The following is a 25547-nucleotide window of genomic DNA, read 5'->3' as shown; positions in this document are numbered from 1 at the left end:
TTTTTTAATTGAAAGATAATTTCTTTACAGTACTGTGTTATATTCCTCATTCAGAGGAGCCAAGATACTTCTAGGCAAACTCCACATGACCTTTTGGAGGGCATAGTTCAGATTATGAATGTAAAACCATTATCACAATACCTTTACAAAGAACTTAGATTTATCCTTTAATAGTTTAATAGTTATTTATCCTTTAATAGTTTAGTTCAACAAATACTAGATATGAAGATGGAAAAGAGTTCCTGGTCTTTCCACTATACTAACATTCAGAGTAACTCTTGGAAAACAGAGGTCAAATTATTAAATGGTTCCGGTTTTGTGAGGATGGACAGATCATGAAACCAAACTACTTTGGTGATGTTTTTAAAAGGAGCTATAGTGGTATCATTAAAACAATAGCCAGTTATTCAAGTGTAAAAATTATTGTGTGGCTGCTGGCACAGGCTTTCTGGAGGAACGTGATTAAGGTACCTAATTGAACAATGTTGGGCTATGCTTCAGTCTGCCTACTTGTATTTCTAATCATTCAAAGAATGGTCGATCTCTAGCAGGCTAAAAATATTCCCCCGGTTCTTACAAAATACACTGTATTAAGGACTGACCTTAGATTAAGCTGGAAGCATTTCCATGGTGAGTGTAGCAGATGGCACTAGGGTGCAGCACTCATGGTCTTATAGAGCTGCTCAAGGGAGCTAGTCCACAATGTCTGGAGGAATAGGCAGATGCTTAGCCTTCACTCTTCTGTCCTCCCAGTGAAACTTCCAGGCATTTTGGCAAAAAGTTCTCAACAGCTGAGATTTAGATTCTTAGAACATCTTTTGGTGATGACCAGGTGATCCTTGAGAGCACCATGAGCCTGTTGCGCCTAGACAGTCCTGGCCTGGGACTTTAACAAACTGAGGGGAGTTAAGAAACTTCATCCCCATGAGACAAGTGCTCAGGCCTGGTGCACTGGGAAGACCCAGAGGGATCGGGTAGAGAGGGAGGTGGGAGGGGGGATCGGGATGGGGAACACATGTGTTCCATGGCTGATTCATGTCAATGTATGACAAAAACCACTACAATATTGTAAAGTAATTAGCCTCCAACTAATAAAAATAAATGAAAAAAAAAAAAGAAACTGCATCCCTATCTCAGTGAAACTAGAAAAAAATAATCTTTTTTTTTTTTTAAAAGGAAACCGCCTCCCCCTGTGAGAATCGCAGCACCTTCCCTGTTGCCAGACACCCTCCATCCACTGCACTCTTGGGCATTTGAAGCTTGCTGATATTTGCATTCAGTCGAGGTGCCAGTGGTCTAGGGAAACCTTCCTTCTGATTCTGTGATTTGATTTTAAAATTTTATTGAGATATAGTTGATTTCCAATGTCATGTTAGTTTCAGGTATACAGCAAAGTGAATCAGTTATACATACGCATATATCCACTCTTTTTTTAATAGATTGTTTCCCCATATAGGCCTTTAACAGAGTATTGAGTAGAGTTCCCTGTACTACACAGTAGGTTCTTATTAGGTATCTATTTTATATATATAATGTCAGTCCCAATCTCCCAGTTCATCCCTTCCCACTGATTCTGTGATTCCATAAACCAATAACAGCTTTTTGTCACGTGAAGCTGCACAGAGCATGGTGACTGAGGTGTCTTGGTAGACTGTCCCTGTCCTAATGAGTTCTAACAGTTAACAGTGCAGAGAGTGGAGGTATGGCCTGTGATTTTCCAGAGGTTTCTAATCAGTGGTAAATATGGCTTTCCTTCCTGGGGCGTTTGTCACATTTCCATCCCTGCCTGCCTTTTCCTGTAGGAACGGAAGTTTGTAGGTGGATCTGGTCAAGTAAGCGAACGGATAATGCAGCTCCTAGGGGACAAGGTGAAACTGAGGAGTCCTGTCACCTATGTTGACCAGTCAAGTGAAAACATCACCATAGAGACCCTGAATCGTGAACTTTATGAGGTAATTCAGTTTTGTCAAAAGAAATGTGTATTATGGGAATTCCCTGACGGTCTAGTGGTTAGGACTTGGGGGCACAAGTTCCATCCCCTGGTTAGAGAACTAAGATCCTGCCTGCCTCATGGTGTGGCCCATAAATGAATAAAATTTAAAGAGCTTATATTGAGTAGGTCTCTGGCAGCCTGGTGGCTCAGATGGTGAAGAATCTGCCTGCAATGCAAGAGACCTGGGTTCGATCCCTGGGTGGGGAGGATCCCCTGGAGAAGGAATGGCCACCCACTCCAGTATTCTTGCCTGGAGAATTCCATGGACAGAGGAGCCTGGCGGGCTCGCAAAGAGTCAGTCACAACTGAGCGACTAACACGTTTCTGTCTTCTGCAGCTTCTAACCAAATATAATCCAAGCAGTGGCATGATTGATGCTGGCATATTTCTGACTCAGTCTTCCAAATTATTAGCCTTAGTTGATGTGACGACTGAGCAACTGAACTGAACTGAACTGATGTGCCTTTTTCTGTGTTGTTGCCTCACAGTGGTCTCATACTATACATTGTGACTGCTTAGTGTCCCTCAAAATGATAAATGTGATGTTTCATGTCCCCTGCAAAGACTGTGACTCACATTTGAGATGGTATTTTGTGTCTCTTTGTTTCAGTGCCGATATGTCATTAGCGCAATCCCACCAACTTTGACTGCCAAGATACACTTTAGACCAGAGCTTCCATCAGAGCGAAACCAGCTGATACAGCGTCTTCCAATGGGGGCTGTCATTAAGTGCATGATGTATTACAAGGAGGCCTTTTGGAAGAAAAAAGGTAGGCTGTGTTTATTCATGTTTAAATTGTATGAAGAGAAGACTGCACTCTTTTTTAGGAACATATCAGTTCATTTCAGTAGGAACATATACTACACATTGAACGGAAAAAAGATGTGTTTCCAGTTGGCAGAGAAAGGATCAGAAATCTCAGTCTGTCCATTTCTTCATAGTCCCCAGCAACACAAAATGGCCCCAAGAGTGCTTGCTGGCAGTGAGAGGCAAGGAAGCAGGCCCTCCAGTTGCAAGGCCATATTGCCCAGGCCCCTGGCATATGTCTCACCACTTCCTCTTCATGAGCACAGTGAGACAAAGGACCACCGTGAAAGAGCGCTCCTTTGAAGTCATACATTCCTGGACCCCACTTGCTTACTAGCTGTGTTGCCTCAGGTGACACTTCACCTCTCAGCCTCAGCCTCTGTATAAAATGGCAACAACGAGACTTCCTGTCGGGGTGTTGGCATGAGGCAGGGTCTGGGCGGATATGGTGTCGGTTGTTGCTAAGCCTTCATCTCATACTAAAAGGATTCCTTCTTTCCATTTCTTCCCTGGTGTCCCAGAGGCAATTCCTTCTAACACATCCTACTGTTTCTTGTGATTTCCACAACACCAAGGCCATCTTACAGTTTTACTCATGCATTGATCATACCTGACCTTTATGTAAAGGTCATCGAGATGGGTCATTTTCTAATGTGTCTGGGTGACCAAACATCCTTGTTTAATCAGTGAGTGTATTTAATGGAAAAGAACTTCTGGAATCGGGGCAAAGACCAATAGTTTAAGTTTTGCCTTCCTCTTAGCAAAATAGTTTTGTATATATATTTTAAAATGTCCTTCCTAAATCCCTGATGAAGTTTCTCAATCCCCTATTATTTTTCTTCTGGTTAAGATTACTGTGGCTGTATGATTATCGAAGATGAGGAAGCTCCAATTTCAATAACGCTGGATGATACCAAACCAGATGGATCACTGCCTGCTATCATGGGGTAAGTGAGACCTGGATGTTCTGCATTTTGCAAACTATGTTGGTATCTTGGTGTGGGAACTGGCAGAGCATGTTGTTTTGGACTCAAGCTCAGGCAACGCTAAGTAACCCTATAGACAACATATCATGTTTTCATGTATGGTAATATTAGAGTCATAGAGTATGTGGCATGAGAACATTGGGAAACTTTACTAAAGTGAACACAACTTTGAACTTGTGTCCATTGGTTTCTTTCCCCCATGAAACTTACATGTGGAGGACAAGAGTGAAAAATACAGCTAGACAGATGGCATGGTAGACCACTTTGCCTACAGAATGTTTACAGCCATTCTGGAACGAGAACTATTTTGTCCTGTAAAACCTTCCAAAGTTATGTTTTCTGGGCTCCAGTCCTCTCTCCATTCTAGACAGCACTACATAGCAAATGTTAATATTTTAATTGTTAGAATTCCCTGGTGGTCCAGTGGTTAGGACTCCAAGCTCTCAATGCCAAGGGCCCAGATCCGATCTCTGGTCAGCAAACTAAGATCCCACAAGCCATGTGGCATAGTCAAAAGAAAAGAAAAGAAAAATTTGTTCACTGTTACCCTGGGAGATAAGATGAATGACCAATGAAGTGCAGTTTGAAGGAGAGCCAGCCAGGCCTTGAATGTAGGGCACTTTTTCCAGTAAGTCACTCCATGGCTCTCCTCCATGAGGAATAGTGCCAGGGCAAGGTTCTGCGTCTGGAAGAACTCTCTTTTCCTCTCCTGCCTCACTCAGCTGCTCTGCCCTCAGGAGACTAGGGGTGCAGAGAGGGAATTGGAGCTCCCACAAAGAAATTTCCAAGGAGTGCCATAGCCTCCAAGTCGTCATACTTTTTAGTCCTCCTCAAAGCAATACCAACAAAGGGCTATTTATCCTAGTACATTGCAATAAAAGAACACAGCTTCTCTGGCAGTCAAGTGACTTTTGGAGACCATTGGTTTTCCCCTGTGCCTCAGGAGAGTTAAGCTCATGTGCATTGTGTCATTGAAGGGAAATTGCAAAATCAAAAGGAGCACACCCATGACCCTAGGGACTTAGAAAGCAGACTCTGTCTGCTACTGGACTGCCAGCAAAACATTTTGTAACTGCTTCTCTCCCTGTAAGATGTAAGAAATAGCACCAGCCTCCCTGGCAAGGGAAGGTGCTCACAATGTAAAGATTATAGGAACATTGTACCCTATTCATCTCTGACCCTGCTGGGCAAGAAAATACATAGATTGTTTGGGGAGTTTGCTGTCCCTTTTTATGTGCCAAAGAAAAGCAAGAAGTTGAGGCAGAGGTTTCTGGAGACTACTGGTCAAGACCCATCTGACTGTAGATGAAAGAATATTGATGTTTTTCTTGCCCTGGGAATGAAATACTGTGGCATCCACTGTTCTGGGCTTTCTTTAGCTTTATTAACAAGGACATGGACTCCCCTGGTGGCTCAGATGGTAAAAAGTCTCCACTTGCAATGCAGGAGACCTGGGTTCGATTCCTAGGTAGGGAAGATCCCCTGGAAGAGGGCATGGCAACCCACTCCAGTATTCTTGCCTGGAGAATCCCCAAAGACAGAGAAGCCTGGCAGGCTACAGTCCACGGGTTGCAAAGAGTCGGACATGTGTGAGTGACTAAGCATAGCACAGCAACAAGGACATGGATTGCAGAAGCCTTCTAGATGGTAATGGGATTATTTATGCAGTTCCTGCAGTCCATGGGGTTGCAAAGAGTTGGGCACAACTGAGCACTAACACTTACACTTAGACAGTGATATTCTAATATGTTTTATCTGGACAATTGCTTCCACCCTGTTCTTGCCTTGAAGCTATATTGCCTCCACCCTGCTCTTTGCTCTAGGCAATGAAAGCCTTGAAGATAGGGATGCTGTAATTGCCCAGCACTAAGTGTGTGATAACTACTTGCCTTTGGAAACTTGAAAGGACCTTGTACTTTAGAGCTGTGAAATGTTCCCACCCCAAAGCCAGGGTGTATAATTTCTCCAATAAAACACCAAAGAAAGTTGAACAATAATTGTCCATTCTTACAGTTAGGTCAAAGAGGTTATTTCATTCAGGACTTGAGATTTGACAGACAGAGCCAACACTCGCTGCCCTTTAGAAAAGGAACTGTGAAAAGCACCCAGGATCTAAAAGGCTTTCAGATAGATCATTTAATCTTCTATCAGCTATTGGTGATTTTCACTGAAATACCCACATATGATTGCTGCATAAACCTAAAATTTAACTAAAATCATTATTACTATGGCTTCCCAGGTGGCACAGTGGTAAAGAACCTGCCTGTCAGTGCAAGAGCTGTAAGAGATGTGGGTTTGATCCCTGGGTCAGGAAGATCCCTTGGAGGAGGGTATGCAACCCACTCATGTTCTTGCCAGAGGAGCCAGGCGGGCTATGGGCCACAAGGTCACAAAGAGTCAGGCATGACTGAAGTGATTTAGCACCTAGCACCTTACCAGCAAGCCACAACATAAAGTGTTAGTTAAATCGAGCAAAATCATGACTATATCTCCCAGAGTTCAATGGTTCAAATTTCTTAAACAGTCCACAGCTTCCTCTGAAATACTGTTCTCTGGGTGAACACAAATACATTTTGTATCTTTGCTTCCCAGCATGATCTCAAATAACAACTCTAAAGGAATGGTCAATCAAACTGAGGAACAGTTTAATTGGGGGAGAGGGATTTGAGGGAGAGGACAAAATTTCTGTCTTCATCCCTTGCATTTTCAGTCCTGATCTACTTGTCTTTGTCTAGAACAACAACAAAAAATACAATTTTAAAAGTTTTCTTAAATGGAGAAATTGCTCCATTGTCCTTAAGCTCATTTGGATTTTTTGGCAAGCTTTCTAATCATAGTATAGCTAAGGATTTCTTGTTATAATTCCATTCTTTAAAATATACATGCAATTAATAATAGCATAATAAGTAGAATCTACTTGATCAAAGGGAAGCAGACAGATCATAACTGAGTTTTACTGAGTCACTGAATTTGAGGACTGTGCTAGACTGGTTTCCCAGGAAGTCAACTCAGAGGTGGAGATTTGGGTTCAGGAGGTTCATCAGGAGTTGCTCTGTGGAGTGCTGCCTGGGCTTCCTAGGTGGCGCTAGTGGTAAAGAACCAGCCTGTCAACGCAGGAGATGCAAGAGATGCGGGTTCTATCCCTGGGTTGGGAAGATCCCCTGGAGGAGGCCATGGCAACCCACTCTAGTATTCTTGCCTGGAGAATTCCATGGACAGAGGAGCCCAACAGGCTACAGTTCATAGCGTCCCACAGAGTCGGACACAACTGAATCGACTGAGCACACAGATGCATGCTACCTGTTGGGGAGGGACAAATCAGGATTGGGCAGAGGGAACAGTTGGGCTCCAGTGTTGTCCCAACAGAGGCCTCAAAGTAAGGATTGCCTTTCAGAGGTGTCTGCACTGTGCGGTAGGCTTTGGTACCCACTGCACTCTGGCATTCGTTCTGAGAAGGGATGGGACCTTGCACCAGGCAGTTCTCTGCTGCAGAGTGTAATTGCTAGGGAGGGATTTGGCTGTGAGCTGAGGGTAGTGAGTGTTTGGTCCTGAGGAGGAATCTGGGTGGCCCACCATGGCATCCACTTCAGGCACTTTATTGATTGATTGATTGATTGATTGATTGCCATGCCTTTGACATGTGGGATCTTAAATCCCTGACCAAGGATTGAACCCATGCCCCCTGCAGTGGAAGCTCGGAGTCCTAACTGCTGGACCACGGGGGAATTCCCAACAAGCACTTTTTGATATGTTTTTTCAGCTTTTATCAAGTAACTTGACAGATGGCAACAGTCATTACCAAGCTCATCATTTAATGCAACATTAATTCATCTACATAGTCAATTTCCTACTATATGCCAAGAACTGTACTGAACTTTGGCTATAAAATATTGAGTAGGTAGTGATCTATTGTTTAGGAGCCTACCCCTGGCAGGGGTTTTGGACCCAGAAGCAGATGAGGGCAGCTTGGCATTTGCTCTAGTAGATGGAAATAATGGGAGAGTGTGGGAGAGTGTATTAGTGCTGAGTACAGTATGTCCCCTACTTACAGACCATCAAGTTGTGAACTTTCAAAGATACAAACGTGGGTGCCAGCCCCATATACCAGCTGTTGTACTATACTCCTGTACTTTTCTAGGTACTGTACTTAAGATTAAAAGTGTTTATTTTTGTGTTTGTTTTTTATGTATTATTTGTGTGAAAAATATTATAAGCCTTCTTCCCTTGTAGCTCAGTTGGTAAAGAATCTGCCTGCTGTGCGGGGAGACCCAGGTTCAATCCCTGGGTTGGGAAGATCCCCTGGAGAAGGAAATGGCGACCCACTCCAGTATCCTTGCCTGGAAAATCTCATGGACAGAGGAGCCTGGTGGGCTGCAATCCATGGGGTCGCAAAGAGTCAGGCATGACTGAGCGACTAACACTTACTTACTTACTTATTAGAGTATAGTACTATATAACTGCTTGTGTTAGTTGGGTACCTAGGCTAACTATGTTGGACTTACGAACAAATTGGATTTACAGATGCATTCTTGGAATGAAACTTGTTTGTATTTAGGGTATTACTGTAGATATAGGCAAGAACACTTTAAAAAGAAGAGGCAACTCTTAAGATAAACCACTGTCACCTAATCGTTCAAATGTAATTTCTCTCTCCAGCTTCATCCTTGCTCGAAAAGCTGACCGGCTCGCTAAAGTACATAAAGATATAAGGTAAGAATTTACATCTGAAACATGTAAAAGATTAGCTTTATATTGTGCTTGTTGTACTAACAACACTATAATAACATTATGAAAAATGCAATAATTTGTTAATCTCAAAATCCCAACAAATCAATTTTTTTGTATTTTGCTAGCCCCCCTTTTGACTCACTCCTGCCCATGTGCATATATTAATTTAGTTTTACATCTCTGTATTTGTTTTACGTTGGTTAAGAGATAGGGTTTCTCAGTAAGATGGATGGAGAAAAATAATAAAAAAAGTTAGATCTGAATAAAGCTTAAGAGGCCAAGTCCCAGTGACCTTTATTCCGTCTTGAAGGTTCTCCAACATGTGCTTTTTCTGAAAAGCAGATCCATACATAGGTGTTCAAACCTATTGCATGTTTGTCAGCAAGGTGATGTCTCAGCTTTTTAATATACCATCTAGGTTTGTCATAACTTCCCTTCCAAGGTGCAAGCGTCTTTTAATTTCATGGCTCCAGTCACCATCCACAGTGATTTTGGAGTCCAAGAAAATAAAATCTGTCACTACTTCCACTTTTTCCCCTTCTATTTGTCATGAAGTGGTGGAACCAAATGCCATGGTCTCAGTTTTTTGAATGTTGAGTTTCAAGTCAGCTTTTTCACTCTCCTCTTTCACCCCCACCAAGAGGCTCTTTAGTTCCTCTTCATTTTCTGCCATTAGAGTGGTATCATCTGCATATCTGAGGTTGTTGATGTTTCTCCTGGCAATTTTGGTTCCAGCTTGGGATTCATCCAGTCCAGCATTTCACATGATGTACTCTGCATGTTATAAGTTAAATAAACAGGGTGACAGTACACAGCCTTGTCATACTCCTTCCCCAATTTGGAACCAGTCCATTGTTCCATATCTGGTTCTAACTGTTGTTTCTTGACCTGCATACAGGTTTCTCAGGAGACAGGTAAGGTGGTTTGATATTCCCATCTCTTTAAGAATTGTCCACAGTTTGTTGTGATCCACACAGTCAAAGGCTCTAGCGGAGTCAATGAATCAGAAGTAGATGTTTTTCTGGAATTCCCTTGCTTTCTCTATGATCCAACATATGTTGGCAGTTTGATCTCTGGTTCCTCTGCCTTTTCTAAATCCAGCTTGTACATCTGGAAATTCTCAGTTCATGTACTGCTGAAGACTAGCTTGAAGGATTTTGAGCATAACCTTAGTATGCTCAGTTCACTCATGTGAAATGAGTGCAACTGTATGGTAGTTTGAACATTCTTTGGCATTACCCTTCTTTGGGATTGGAATGAAAACTGACTTTTTCCAGGCATGTGGTCACTACTGTTTTCCAAATTTGCTGGCATATTAAGTGCAGCACTTTAACAGCATCATCTTTTAGGATTTGAAATACCTCAGCTGGAATTCCATCACCTCCACTAGCTTTGTTCATAGTAATGCTTCCTAAGGCCCACTTGACTTCACACTCCAGGATGTCTGGCTCTAGTTGAGTGACCACATCATCGTGGTTATCTGGGCCATTAAGGCCTTTTTTGTGTAATTCTTCTGTGTAGTCTTACCACCTATTCTTAATCTCTTCTGCTTCAGTTAGGTCCTTACCATTTCTGTCCTTTATCGTGCCCATCCTTGCATGAAATGTCCTCTTGGTATCTCCAGTTTTCTTGAAGAGATACCTAGTCTTTCCCATTTTGTTGTTTTCCTCTATTTTTGCATTGTTCATTTAAGAAGGCCTTATCTCTCCTTACTATTCTCTGGAACTCTGCATTCAGTTGGGTTTTTCTTTCCCTTTCTCGCTTACCTTTCACTTTTCTTCTTTCCTCAGCTATTTGTAAAGCCTCCAGAGACAACCACTTTGCTTTCTTGCATTTATTTTTCTTGGGGATGAATTTGGTTACTGCCTCCTGTACAGTGTTACAAACTTCTGTCCATAGTTGTTCAGGCACTTTCTCTACAGGATCTAATCCCTTGAATCTATTCATCATCTCCATTGTATAATCATAAGGGATTTGATTTAGATCATACCTGAATGGCCTAGTGGTTTTTCCTACTTTCTTCAATTTAAGTCTGAATTTTGCAACAAGGAGCTCATGATCTGAGCCACAGTCAGATCCAGTCTTGTTTTTGCTGACTGTATAGAGCTTCTCCATCTTTGGCTGCAAAGGATATAATCAATCTGATTACATCTGATGATGTCCATGTGTAGCGTCATCTCTTGTATTGGTGGAAAAGGGTGTTTGCTATAACCAGTGTGTTCTCTTGACAAAACTCTGTTAGCCTTTGCCCTGCTTCATTTTGTACTCCAAAGGCCAAACTTGCCTGTTACTCCAGGTAGCTCTTGACTTCCTACTTTTGCATTGCAACCCCCACGTGATGAAAAGGACATCTTTTTTTTGGTGTTAGTTCTAGAAGGTCTTCATGAAACTATTCCTCTTTCAGCATTACTGCTTGGGTCATAGACTTACTGTGATTAGATTACTGTGATGTTGAATGGTTTGCCTTGGAAACGAACTAAGATCATGCTGTCGTTTTTGAGATTGCACCCAAGTACTGCATTTCGGACTCTTTTGTTGACTATGAGGGCTACTCCATTTATTTGAAGGGATTCCTGCCCACAGTAGTTGATATGATGGTCATCTGAATTAAATTCGCCCATTCCTGTCCATTTTAGTTCATTGATTCCTAAGATGTCAGTGTTCACTCTTGTCATCTCCTGCTTGACCACATCCAATTTACCTTGATTCATGGACCTAACATTCCAGGTTCCTATGCAATATTGTTCTTTACAGCATTGGACTTTAGTTTCACCACGAGACACATCCACAACTGAGCATAATTTCTGCTTTGGCCCAGCTGCTTAATTCATTCTTTCTGCAGATATTAGTAATTGCCCTCTACTCTTCTCCAGTAGCATATTGGACACCTTCCAACCTGGGGGGGGCTCATCTTCTGGTGTCATATCTTTCTGCCTTTTCATACTGTTCATGGGGTTCTCACAGTCAAAATACTGGAATGGTTTGCCATTCCCTCCTCCAGTGGACCACATTGTCTCAAAACTCTTCACTATGACCCTTCCATCTTGGGTGGCCCTGCACGGTATGGCTCATAGCTTCATTGAGTTATGCAACACTTTCATTACGACAGGGATAACCCTAAATCCTTTGTTAGCTTTTGAAGAGGGTGTGCATGCAAATGTATACTTCTCTCTGCATTTGATTTAAAAATTAAGCAGCAAATCAACTAGCAGATCTTGCTTTGAGAGTTACTTTGATGACTTTGCAAGTTAGGGAAAGACCGCAGACGTTCCCACATTTGCACACGGGTTTGTTTATTTCAGCAACCATGAGATTTGATGTCAGGAAAGGGGAACTATTTCAGTGTCTGCCTACTCACTCAATAGAGGAAGAATTTGGGGGTCTGGTGATGGGGAATGATTTGTTCAACGCTCCATAGTCAGCTTGTGACAAAGTCACGAATAGCATCTAATGTGTACTTTTTTTCATTATGTCATACTAAGCTTGACATTTTCTTTTGGATTTCCTGCCTTCCCTCCTTATTAATAGTAAAATAAATACCAGCCTGGATGTAGACATTTGGTTTTGATTCCACATAGTGGCTAAACTTCTCAAAAGTTTTTATAAGGCAAAACCACTTAGAATGCTGAATGTTATTGACTCAAGTAATAGTTCCCAGAACGAACTGCGTCAACATTTCCCAAAGGATGTTTGGAAAATATATTTTTTCTGAGGCTGATAGATTATGATTTGGTAGGTTAGGGGTGGGGCCTGAGTATTTGCATATTTTAACAAGCCTTTTGAGTAATTATGATGAGCAGCCAGGTTTAGAAACCAGTAGGTATATCCAACTTGCACAATGACTTCTTTTCTACATCATTTAACGTATGCTCTGTTATTTTTAGAGCCCAGCTAAGCAACCAGTGCATTGCTGTACCATCCTTATCTTATATAACTTTTCTAAAAAATTTTTATATTAATGGGAGGAAGGGATGGAGAAGATAATTTCCTTTGTGTTCATTAGAACTCATCATTGACTCATTTAATAATGTGAAATACAGTCAATAATGACAAATTTCTATGATAACTGGTTTACTGTTCTTGAATGAAAAGTTAACTATAGAGTAGTTTGATTACATTTTAGGGTTCACTCTGTTTTAACAAAGATGTTATTATATACCTAAAGTAAACGAAACATTGTTAAGTTTTCAGGATAATGACTGTCAATACTTTTGTTTTCTTATTGACTCAAAATGTCAGAATTATTTCTTGCAACACTCATGTGAAGTAGGTAAGAATCAGTCATATCATAGAGTATAAAAGAGGGTACCACACTGGACTGAGGATGGATTTTGATTCAGTAAATTTTTATTGAGCACTTACTACAGGCGGGATGCTCAGGAGGGTAGATCCTTGACCCTGCCATTAGTGAGCTGAGTGATGTTGAACTAGTCTCTTGAGCATACTGAGCCTCCGTCTCCTCATGTCTGAAATGAGTGGCTTGGATTACACAGACAGAGACAGACAGTAGTCTGACTACACAGTAATCTTGAGACTTCTTCCAGTTCTACCTTTCGTTTATCATTATTGAGCTGTAGTAGAAACAGCTCCTTGAAGGACAGTGAATCTTGCCTGTCTGTACTGGAACTTAAATAGCTATCTAATGATGTGTGACATCACCTCAGAAGTGGCATCTGTCTCTCCCTTAAAACCTTCCATGGTAAAGTGGTGTCGGTAAACAACATTTATCATTCCACCTCCTTCTCTTGATTTACCACTATATAGCCATGAGATGGAAACTCTAGGAGTTGTATAAATCATGTAAGTGTGAGCATTCAGATAAATGTATAAAGTTACACTTTGTCCAACATTATTCAGAGAAATTGGGAATACCTGTGAAATTGGGAACACTTGTTTTCTATTGTAACTGGCAACATGAAATTGGCATCTTTTTAAATTTATTTCTAATAACTATAACCTTCCCTACCTCCTTCCTCCCCCCCAATATTTTTTTTGCCATTTGTCTCTTTAGCTTTTAATGCTTATCTTACAGATTTGAATTAAACCCTTTATCGCATTTTTAGCAATTTTTTTCCAGTCATTTATTAGTATATAAGAAAGTATTTTGGAGCACTTTCAATATTTAACCTATATAAAGACTAAAGAAGATAAATACCTAAAGTGTATAACTGGATCAGTGTTAACCTGTTTAAACAATTTCTAAAACAGAACTATTCATTTCTAAAATGGATAATTTTAGTAAATTAGAGCTTTTAAACTGCACTAAGAGTGATTGTGAATTTAAACTGTATCTGTTTCAAGAAGTACTTAGATAGGGATTCTCTGGCAGTCCAGTGGTTAGGACTCAGTGCTTTAACTTCTGGTTCAATCCCTAGTTGGGGAACTAAGATCCTGCAGGCCAAATGGCATGGCCAAATAAAAATAAATAAATAAATAAAATGGTAATTTTTTTTTAAAAAAAGAAGTGCTTAGTTGAATAAAGCTATTGATTTTTAAGATATAGTATGTACCATGTTCTGTGCTGGTCATTTGCATAATGAATTATGAGGGTGGTCAGAGACTGTTTTAAGGTAATATCACATAACACACTCCAGTACTCTTCCCTGGGAAATCCCATGGACGGAGGAGCCTGGTAGGCTACAGTCCATGGGGTTTCAAAGAGTCGGACACAACTGAGAAACTTCACTTTCACTTTTCACTTTCATGCACTGGAGAAGGAAATGGCAACCCACTCCAGTGTTGTTGCCTGGAGAATCCCAGGGATGGGAGCGTGGTGGGCTGCCGTCTGTGGGGTCGCACAGAGTTGGATACAACTGACGTGACTTAGTAGCAGCAGCATATAACACATCATGCCCACTGCCCCTCCATGCCCTTAGGACCCAGTACTGTGTCCACAGAAAATTCTGTCAAGTGACAGATTACTACCCTGGAATGACCATAGGCCTCTCCTAGTATAGCATGTGTTATGTTACATTTAAAAGATTAAATGAGCTTTATATGTTCGTAGATATTTAAAACATAAACATAGGATAGTTAAAAGACACCATCATGCTTACTATAGACTTATAAAAGAGATTACTTTAGAATTTCACATATTTCCAAATAGTGACTTAGAATCAATTCCTAAAACTGAATTTAATTCAATCTCATTTTTCTCCCTTTTAATCTTGAATAGATATGGTAGTAGGTAGTGGAAGAGGCAAAAATGTAAAAGAGAACAAAGAGTCGGTTGAATCTCCAAAGCACATAACTCTGTCGGGGAAAAGAGAGTTAATTTGAGGGCAGAGATTCAAGGAACTGTTCATTTAGTGTAGTTACTGAAGGCCATTGATTTTAATTTTTCACTTAATAAATCTGGTTCATTGCAAGAACCCTGGAACTCGCTGTGTTTATTCCATACTCATCAGTCATTACTTCCTTCACATTCTTTGGTTCTTTTTTTTATAGAAAAAGGAAAATCTGTGAACTGTACGCCAAAGTGCTAGGATCTCAAGAAGCTTTACATGTAAGAAATCCCCATCTTTAATCCCTAGCAGGTTCTGCTCTGTTTGCTCTGAGTGGTAAAGCAAAGCAGATTCTGGTTTCCTGACAGTCTTATGAAGAGAGTATAAAGGGATATGCTTACTGGAGGATTAACTTCAGCAGTCACAAAGGGCCATTAAAACGCTGCTGTCGGTGCATGCAATTTCTGATGCAGCAGTTCCTTGGGCTGTTTAAATGTTCGCTGGATAACTGGCAGCCAGTAGTAATGAGAGGCAGAAACTGCAGGTATTATTTCCAGGGTGACTGAGATCAGTCTCTGAAACAGAGGCCATGCCCTCTTGTCAGTGTCAACTGATCGCTGCCAAATAAAATCCCAGCTATATCATTATTTGTTGATGAAGGCACAGCAGTATATACTTGATAAGACAGACTGAATCTGGACTCTCTGCCCAGGTCAAAGTCATACTAATTTGTTTTTCCATCTGCAGACTCAATTTACACTTCATTTAGGAATTTCGGTGCTCTCAATCCACCACTGAAAGCAATTAAGAGAATGAAATTCTTTTTAAAGACCCTAGCAGGTAGTGGGGGGCTCTTCCAGGGGATTTTCTCTGAACTGTTGGAAGATTAAACTTGCAGAATGTGTTAGAGAAATCAGAGAAGGTCCTCTCACGTCCCTTGGGAAACATTTTTCATCTTTAACTGTCCTCTTTTTAATAGGATTCCCATCATTCACATTTCCAGCTGAGAGAAGTGGTTCTGAAAAAAGCCTTTTTCAGACACTATGCTTTCCTTCTACCTTCTCCCCACCCCCTTTTCAGCAGTAATGCCCTGGTAGATGGGGAAGTAAGGTCTGTTATTTAAAGAATGCAGAGATTTGAGCAGACCCTTCCAGAACCTGATTGTTGATAGAGTCTTAAAGACTTCAGAATCCACATAGAGATACCCTCTCTTCCAGATATTGGAATACTTCCTGTCTCTCCTAGGCAAGAGGTTGAGAAAGAAAGTCAAAATATATGCGTTTTGTCTGTTGGCACCTCACAAAAGGCCATTACTTGGTACGGTCATGTTTCCCCTTAAGTTAGAAAAACAGGGCTACTTAAAAAAAAAAAAACTTAAACTTTTTGTTACAGTAAAGCACATAAGAGCCTTTATTGTTGACTGGCAGCATTTCAGCTTTGTCTTCCCTTTGAAATTTTCTCCCCACTGAACTGCAGCCGGTGCACTATGAAGAGAAGAACTGGTGTGAGGAGCAGTACTCCGGAGGCTGCTACACTGCGTACTTCCCCCCAGGGATCATGACTCAATATGGAAGGTACTACCCGAACACTATGCCAATAGATACAAGACGTGTGCCAAGCTTAAAACTAGATAAGCCAAGCTCAGTGGGGATTTTAGAAACAGGAATCAGCATTCCTATATGTAATGTCCCAGATAGTTTGTATATTCTAGGTGTCCATAGGAAAAGAAGTATGTCCATACGTAGAACAGTACCTGGCAGCACATAGAACAATCGCAGAGCACTGGCAAGGAATTCAGGGGCCATTGGTACACGTGAGAATCCTGCAAGCTGCAGTGTCCTCCAAGGGACCTTCTTTAGCTCAACTAAACATTTAGCCTTGCACAACTACCCTAGGCTCCTGGGCTCCAATCTACATGGGCTAAAGATGTCTTGCCAGCAGAGCAGCATCAGACATTCCTCTTCATGGGGAAGCATCTCACTGTGTACGGCTAAGGTGTGAACAGTTGATATGTGCACAAGATGGGAGAATTCACCTTAGCTTAGAAACCCCTTAGCTCACAGGAGCCTTTGTCTCTTAAAACAGCCTCATAGGCAGTGTCTAGGTTCCCCACAAAGGACATGCCCAATTACAAGAGGCAGCATACTCAAGAAATCCCAAACATTTCCCAGATATTTAGACTCTTTCCAGATATTTGCAATTTATGAGTTTTCCCAGCCTAGATACAAGTTACCAGTGAGGGGGTGGAGGAGAGCCATTTTTACCATAAGCAGCGGTTGCCTGGTAACATATATGGCCTTATGCCTTCATCAGGTTTCTAGAGGAACAGATCTAAAATGTTAACTCAAGGTCATGTGTGTCCATAGAGAAGGCAGAAGGGTTTGTTAATCCTTTCCTTATATGAGCTTTTTGTTTGTTTTTCTTAAGTGAATTATTAATTGTGCAATGATTTTAGTTCAATAGACACGTGTAGTATTTCAGTGAAAGTCATCAATATCTGATGAAAGATTAAATGATTCACGGGAAACCCTGTTTAGATCTTGGGTGCTTAATTCCTTTTCCAAAGGGCAGTTAGTGTTGGCTATTTCTGTCAAATCTCAAGCCAAGAATGAATAGCCTTTGTTAGTGATAACAGTATTGATGAACTGGAGTGGTTCTGGAATCAAAGTGGAAGTCTCGGAGAGGGGACTAGGATCAGGGATAGATGAAGCCAAGGATTCCTGAGTTGGAAAAAGGCATGACAGCAGGTTGAGGTGAAGTCCTTTGGGGTGGAGATACATGGTTTAGGAGATTTCACGTAAGTGTCTGTAGGAATCAAAGCCAACAAGGTAGGAGGGGATGGTGGCTCATTCAGCCCAGCCTTGCCATGGTTCTCTTCACCAAGACCTCTTTGTAAGAGAAAGCCCATTTCACTACCCTCAGCCAGTCTCTAGATACATCCATAGAAGCTAATTGTACAGAGGTTTTTTTTTTTTTTATTGTAGTTGATTTACTGTGTTGTGTTAATTTCTGCCATACAGGAAAGTGACTCAATTATGCATTTTACACATTCTTTTTTATATTCGTTTCCAGTATGGTTTATCCCAGGACATTGAGTATAGCTCCCTGAGCTATACAGTAGGGCCTTGTTGTCCATCCATTCTATATGTAACAGTTTGCATCTACTAACCCCAAACTCTCAGAGGTTGTTTTTGAAGAAGGTAGACATATAATCCTTTGAATTTCTCCTTTGCTAGAAATGAGTTCCTCTTCCTGTCTTCCCACTCACCACCATTGTTCCTCCCGGCAGTCAGATGAGATCTCATGAAGAACACACCCCTTACTGTAGATAGCAGAATGGACTGCAAATAGGAAACATGAGGCAAATGAATCTTGAGTGTGGACCTAATGTATGTTCTTACATTTTAATTCTGACTAGCTAGAAAAAGGTCTCGTTACCTTTAGCAATTGATGATCTCATATCCTGATTCTCTCTGGCTTGAAAGCTCAGATCCTTTGGTGCAGACCCAGGAAACAAGGAGGAGCCTTTCACCTTTGGCTGAGTTGCATGGGAGTTTTGGAAACAATTTGAGTTTCCTTGTCTTCTGTGGGGTTTTAAGTGAGGGCCACGATTGGCTCATTTACCCTCAGCGCGTTCCCAGGTAACTGCGTGACCTCTCTGTTCCCTTGAAGGGTGATTCGCCAACCTATAGGCAGAATTTACTTTGCTGGCACGGAGACTGCCACACAATGGAGTGGTTACATGGAAGGAGCAGTAGAGGCCGGTGAACGGGCCGCTAGAGAGGTAAGACAGGAAGCCAAATGGCTCTCCCTCCTGAGTCCACTGACATAGCTGTCATCTGGTCTTTCCAGATCGTGCCACTGACCATCTGTCTATTAATAGATATCCACTTCTCTGCCCTCACTCCACTCATGAGGTTCATCTGTGGCCAGCAGGGCCTTGAATCTGTCAAAAGTACAGAACCTCATAATACCATGGCCACTTTGTTTGAGGTCTTTTCTTTTTCTTTTTTTTTTTTTTTTCTTTTTTGTTTCTTTCAGGTCTTGAATGCTTTGGGGAAGCTGGCTGCCAAAGACATCTGGATCCAAGAACCTGAAGCTAAAGTAAGTTTGGCAGCTCCATCTCTACAGAGCAAGAATCGCATATAAAAATCTCAACTTCTAGCCTGTGATGTCCTTGTAGATGCCACTCTCCAGGGCAGATCCAGACACTGATTTTACAGATATATTTTGCCACTCCTTGTTCCCACAAGAGTTTTTTGCTAATGATCTATGTTCATTCACCCAGGATGTTCCAGCTATAGAGATCACCCCCAGCTTCTGGGAGAGAAACCTGCCTTCTGTATCAGGCCTGCTGAAGATCGTTGGGTTTTCCACATCGATAACTGCCCTGTGGTTTATGATGTACAGATTCAGGCTGCTAAGCCGATCCTGAAGTTTTGGCTTCATGCTTTCTGCTTAGCCTTCCCCGGTATCATCAAAAGCAAATTGCCGACCCATAGAACAGCCGTGCAATCAGATCATCTTTAAGTGAACCGATTTAACCCCTCAGTTTAATCTCAGTGTATGACCTCCTTAATTTCCGGAAGATCAAGCTCCATCTTGTGATTTGTCTGTAGACCAGCTCGTGTTGATTGGTAGAAAATAACCTTGTGATCAATTTCTTAACATCAAGAAGTTAAAGTTGACATGCTCATGAGAAACAGTTTCTGTGTCCTATTTTTCTCCCCTTTAACATAAAATACCTGATGATCACAGGAATGAAGCATTTAACTTTCTCTCTGTAGAGGTTGAGTAGATTAAGGCCCAGCCTGTGACTGTCCTTTGAAGTCCTTAGCAAAGGGTAGAGTGTAGGCCCAGACTCGAAGCTTCCTGGGTAAGCAGCCCCCACTTTGGATGAGGGAAAGCAGTGGAGGTAGGGTTCAGACCCGCAGACCAGAGCGGGGACAACATCTTGTGGGCTGCTGTCTCAGGGATCTCCTGACCACTTCTAATTCCTGTGAAGTTTCTAGACACTGGTAGCTCAGACCGCAAAGAATCTGCCTGCAATGTAGGAGACACAGGTTTGATCCCTGGGTCAGGAAGATCCCCTTAAGGAGAGCATGCAACGCACTCTAGTATCCTTGCCTAGAGAATTCCATGGACAGAGGAGCCTGGCAGGCTACAGTCCATGGGGTCACAAAGAGTCAGACACGACTGAGTGACTAACACTAAAACTAAACTAAACTAGACATCTAGTCTTCATGCTAGCTTGTTTGCATTTTTCCTCTTTTTCTTAAAGAGCACAGTGTTTACCAAGGAATGTTTAAATTAATTTGCTGTGACTGGTATGTAACTCCCTAGATGAGCAAATAGTGGCAAGACCGTCCCCCAGGAGGGCTTCCTGTTTCACTCCTCATGAGACCAACTGCAGTAGGCTTCTTTGCATCCTCCTGGAAGGTGGCTAGACATTACTTGGCTCATTGTCCTTGATAACATTCTGCCAATTCCAAGGAAGCAGTATTTTCCTTTCTTCAGGTAGACCCTTCTGAAGGCCCCTAGTGGCAGATATTTTTTTTCTTTTTTTTCCTATAGCCATAATAAAATCAGGCTTAACTTAAGTATGTTTTTCACATGGTTTGTTATTGTTGTTTACTGGCCCAGTCGTGTCTGACTCTTTGTGACCCCATGAACTGTAGCCCACTAGGCTCCTCTGTCCGTGGGATTTTCCAGGCAAGAATACTGGAGTGGGTTGCCATTTTCTTCTCCAGGGGATCTTTCTGACCCAGGGATCGAACCTGTGTCTCCTGCATTGCAGGCAGATTCTTTACCACTGTGCCACCAGGGAAGCACTTCCATGTGGTTACCTTTGAGTAATACCACCATGCCAGTTTCTCTCAAATAAGTACTGAAATGCAGATGATAAATTTCTGATTGTTATTTCATGAGACTAATCAAGCACAGAAAGGAAATTAGGGCTCTACTTATAACCTCACTTGCTTTCATTATTAAGCTTTATAAAAGACATGAAATTGAATGATTTTATATATGAAAACTAACTTTATCTTAGGAGAAATGTGAGTTCAGAACAGTGCTCACCTCCTATCTTTCCCATTTTAAAAACTGTTGGGGGAGTTCCCTGGCGGTCCAGAGGTTAAGACTCTGTGCTTTCACTGCCAGGTCCAGGGTTTGATCCCTGGTTGGGGAACTAAGATCCTGCAAGCTGCCCCATGTGGAAAAAAAAAAAAAAAAAAACTGTCAGATTTTTTAAAAACCCAAAAGTTTCAGCCATAAAGTGTGTGTGTGTGTGTATATATATATGAAAATCAACACAGATGTGATCAAATAAAGCGGTTGAGAAGATTCAGAAGATTCTGTGGACTCAGCAACCCAGGTGGTAGATACCCAGTAATATCCTGCATCATTGATGAATGAGGCATTTCGTTTTAAATGAAGTTTCTAGCTAGCTGAAGCTTGTTCTTTGTGTGCCAAAATTTTTAAATCAACTAAAATTTTGATGGAGTCACTTCCACACATTTAGTACATAAGCTAGATTCAAATTCCTTTTTTAGAATTAATCCTGTCAATCGTTCTATCTCTGGATTATTTTATACTTTTATAATAGAGTATGCCATTTTTAATAGAGTGATACCGTTTTTAATAGAGTGATACCACTGTCTTTGCCCCTGTACTAAATGCCGCACTGTTGTTTCATAGCCGATGAGTCTACTGCTGCTTCTATCTTCTCCGATATTCAGTATTCATGTCACATCCTTATTTCTATTACCTCCCAGTAACTCTTAATCTAATCTGCTGTCTATTTTTTTATTGAATGGGAATTAAAGATTGCCAGAGGAACCAACCCAAGTTTATTACATAATTAACCTTATTGTAAATCCAAAATTACATCCTGAGAGCAAAAAGCAGGATTTTCTGCCAGTCTATACCTTGCAATTGAAAAGCATTTTAGCTAAGTTGGGAGTTTTGGTATTATCTTGGATATGCCCTAATGCGTAAGAACTTGCTGCATTTTATACCAAAGTGCTTTGAGAAATCACATCCCTGATCTATTTCAGTTATTTCTGTTTGCTTACTGATTAACTTGGTTCTGACACACCTCTGGGGAAATGCTGACAAATTTAACCGGCAACAGTTTTAACAGTCATTAAGTTGTTAACATAGTTAACATGTCTCGAATGTCAAAGGACTCCCAGAATATGGGATTTACCCTCTTCTCAAACTTTTTAGCAAACCCATTAATTCATCCTAATTAGATCAACCCTGTTAAGCTACAGATTGAGTATTAAAAATGAATGCCAGCCCAGGTGGTTCCTATGGGTGAAATGGCAGCTGAGAACTTCCCCACATACATGAGGTGATCCAATCCTGAGATGCCACAGGTCTTCTCTTCCACCCACTCTCAAGTCAGTTTAAGCAGCTGATCAAGCCTGGCTCTGTTCAGTCACCTGCTTCACAGTTCTGAAGGCTGTCAGCCTCACTCAATAGTAAGGTTAAGAATGAGATTTGAAAAGTTAACCTTCTTGTCACAACTTTTAAATAAGGACGTATATCAGCCTGAAGACACAGTATTGAAGGATTGTGAACCATGTTTAGTCTGTGAACTTGGTGCCTAATGTTCTGTCTGAAGTGTGCCCCAGTGTTATACGTGGGAGTACACATGTGTGTATGTATTGACACTGAAGTACAGTTTTGCCTGTCTGGTATTGTTTTGTTTGTTAATAAAGTGCACTATCACCTCTGATTCAGACCTGGCTCCTCTATTTAGGTGATGGCTTGAAGGTTAAATGGCTTCTTATAGCAGGAGGTTACAATGAGGTGTCGTCCTTGAAGGATGGGCTTAAAAAGCCACCTGGTATGGACTCCAAATTCTCAAAGTTCAGTTTGAGTTGGATTTTTTCAAGGTTTTCTGGAAGCTGATTAAACGCTAGACTGTTATCTGCCCAACTGGGTCACAAAAGATGTGAATTTGATCAGAGCCTTTTCACTTAATTAGCTTATGATTCCTTGAACAAATGTCTTGGTTTTCTGCCTCAGTCTCCCCATCTGGAAAAGGGTGGGTTGACCTTGATGATTCCCAAGGATTCTTTTCGTGGCAACATTATGTGATTTATGCATTTGTTGCCAGGATTCTGTGCTTGCCTATCTATATGGCAGGACGAGTCACTCAGCCTTTCTGTATCTCCGTTCACTCCTTGTTCTAGAAACAGACTCTGAGATGCAGAGTCAGGGCAGAAAGTTAATTGGGGATGACTCTCAGGAAATACACACAAGGGGGTGAGGAAGGCAGGATTGGGCAGGAGTTGACCTACAAAGCAGTTGCAGCCAGGGCCTCAGCAGATCTTAAGGGGGAGCTGAAAGGGCCCTTTAGAATCATCCCCCATTGAGGCAAGGGGGTCTGGCTTCTGTATCCCTTCATTAGCTTCCCTCTGGAGTCTTGCCAGGTGACTCAGCGGTAAAGAATCCACCTGCTAAGCAGGAGATGCAGGTTTGATTCCTGGGTCAGGAAGATCCCCTGGTGAAGGAAATGGCTACCTACTCCTGTATTCTTGCCTGAAGAATCCCACAGACAAACTGGTCCATGGGGTCACAAAGAGTTGGACACCAGTGAGCGACTGAAAAGCAGAACAGAGCTGGGAAGGGTTGTTATATTGGGTGAGGAACTGCTGCTGTGAACTCACCTCAGCCTGAATTCCCAGCAGCCAAGGGAATCCAGGCAGGGGTACCCACAGTATGGATACTCTACACCATCCGAAAATGGAGAGAGTTGCCCTTTGTCAGGTAAAAGATATTATGGACTTGAGCTTTGGTTTTACAGATAGAATGGAGCTGTCTCCGTGAACCTATCCCTGTTAGGTAAGGGAATTGCCTTTAAAGATGGCATTCTGCACTGTTTATGTGGAAGAAAAATAAAATTGGAAGTTACCCTGGAAGTGATTCGAACTCTGTCTCAACAATGGAACCCCCCTCTACAGGTTACTAATAGAAAGATTAAAATGGAGGAGGGATGTGCATTTACAAGCAAGAGTCCAAAATCCCATGTCTTCAGGAGTCAGGAAGCTTAAAATGAACAGCAGCAGGCATGAGACATTAGGGAGTAGTACGGACTGTAGCTGACCTGGGAAATAGCTGCCCCTCAGAAGAACATTTATATCCAAATTCCTTTAAAAGATTCCTAACCAAGCAAAACATATGAAGGCTTTGCTCACAGGTCCAGATTATTCTCAGTCTCAAATAAATGCTAGGTTTGGTTTTACATCACATGAATGCCAAACTCTTCTCAGATGCCTTTGATGTTCTGAGAACCAAGACCAGCAACCAATTGGTAAAACTATCAGGAATGGGTAAAAAAGGCCTGGTTAAGGGCAAAAAGAGAGGGGCGGAAAAGACAGAAAAAAAGCTCTCCTAGATCAGAAATCCCCCTCATGAAATAACACTTCCAGCGGCCCATCCCAAGGCACTTCTTATCTTCTGCTGTGTCCATGTCATGATTGATAAGAGCAGTGCCAACGTTTATTGGGAAAAATGCACCCTCTCTGTAAGATAGAAATCGTAGCTCTTCGGTCAGCATTTAATCTCTGCTGACTATAATTCTTTTGTTTTCTATGATACAGTTCTAGTAAGCAACATATCAATACTGAATGGATTAACTTTTTAAAACCATACCATCCACTTTACACTGACATGGTGGTAAAACTGCAAGATACATCCCTTAGCCTGGAGAAACTGGCTGAGACATTGGAGGAACAGGATCCAAACAAAGGAAGGTGCTGGGTATCTAGTAAGAATCTCTTCTCTGTCAGAGCTTAAGGCTCTGTTCCCTGGTATTCAGCAAGTAAGACAGGTAGAGCCTACCTCATGGAGCCCGTAGTGCTGCAGACACCAGCACATTCACGAGATACGAGGGGGAGTTTCTGGAAGGACATGAGATTTAAGGGGAGGTGTTGAGGATCTGTCCTCAAACCTCTATAAGCATCATCACTGTGGGACACATCAGTGAGAACCCTACGCAGGGCTAGGGCTTCCCTGATGGCTCGCCAATGCAGGAGACTTGGGTTCCATCCCTGATCCGGGAGGATCCCACGTGCTGCAGAGCAACTAAGCCCATGCATCACGACTACTGAACTTGTGCTCTAGACCCTGGGAACCACAACTACTGAAGCATGTGTCTAGAGCCCATGCTCTGCAACAAGAAGCCACCGCGATGAGAAGCCCGAGCACCACAACTAGAGGGTAGCCCCTGTTCACCGCAACTAGAGAAAACCTATGCAGCAACAAAGACCCAACACAGCCAAAAAATTAAAATTTGTGTAAATATATATGTATATAAACACTTATATATATATATATATTTATATATATATATATATATATATATATATATATATATATTCACACATAAAAGACAAAAAAATAACCTTATACAGGGCAGAGAAAGGAAATAAAAAAATAATAAGATCGTCATCTTAGTCTGTTTGGGCTACTATAACATAAACGTCATAAACTGCATGGCTTATAAACAGCAGTAGTTAATTCCTCCCAATTTTGGAGGCTGGGAAGTCCAAGATCAAGGCCCTGGCAGATTCGAGCTCTGGCAAGGGCCTGCTTTCTGGTTCATAGAGGTCTAGCTGTGTCCTCACATGGCGGAAGGGGCAAAGGATCTCTGTGGAGCCTCTTTATAAGAACACTAACTCCATTCATGAAGATGCCACCCTCATGACCTGATCACCTTCCAAATGTCCCAGCCCCAAATACCATCAACTTTGGGGTTAGAATTTCACCATGAATTTTGGGAAGATACAAACATTCAG

At 41.7% G+C, this 25547-nt stretch overlaps 1 protein-coding gene across 1 annotated transcript in view; it reads left to right on the top strand.

Moving 5' to 3' along the window:
• The window catches only part of MAOA (monoamine oxidase A), a 79555-nt gene extending 57075 nt beyond the window's left edge, over positions 1 to 22480 (top strand). Inside the window, exons 7-15 of the mRNA XM_043458589.1 lie at positions 1803 to 1952; positions 2604 to 2763; positions 3652 to 3748; positions 8444 to 8497; positions 14963 to 15020; positions 16216 to 16313; positions 18412 to 18523; positions 18781 to 18843; positions 19028 to 22480. Coding sequence (XP_043314524.1) covers positions 1803 to 1952; positions 2604 to 2763; positions 3652 to 3748; positions 8444 to 8497; positions 14963 to 15020; positions 16216 to 16313; positions 18412 to 18523; positions 18781 to 18843; positions 19028 to 19174 — 939 coding nt within the window. The 3' untranslated portion in view covers positions 19175 to 22480. The remainder of the gene's footprint in view (positions 1 to 1802; positions 1953 to 2603; positions 2764 to 3651; positions 3749 to 8443; positions 8498 to 14962; positions 15021 to 16215; positions 16314 to 18411; positions 18524 to 18780; positions 18844 to 19027) is intronic.
• Positions 22481 to 25547: the final 3067 nt, after the last annotated feature.

This window comes from Cervus canadensis, chromosome X (genome assembly GCF_019320065.1).
Source record: "Cervus canadensis isolate Bull #8, Minnesota chromosome X, ASM1932006v1, whole genome shotgun sequence".
NCBI classification, from domain to species: Eukaryota; Metazoa; Chordata; class Mammalia; order Artiodactyla; family Cervidae; genus Cervus; species Cervus canadensis.
This window is presented reverse-complemented; position numbering and strand designations above follow the sequence as displayed.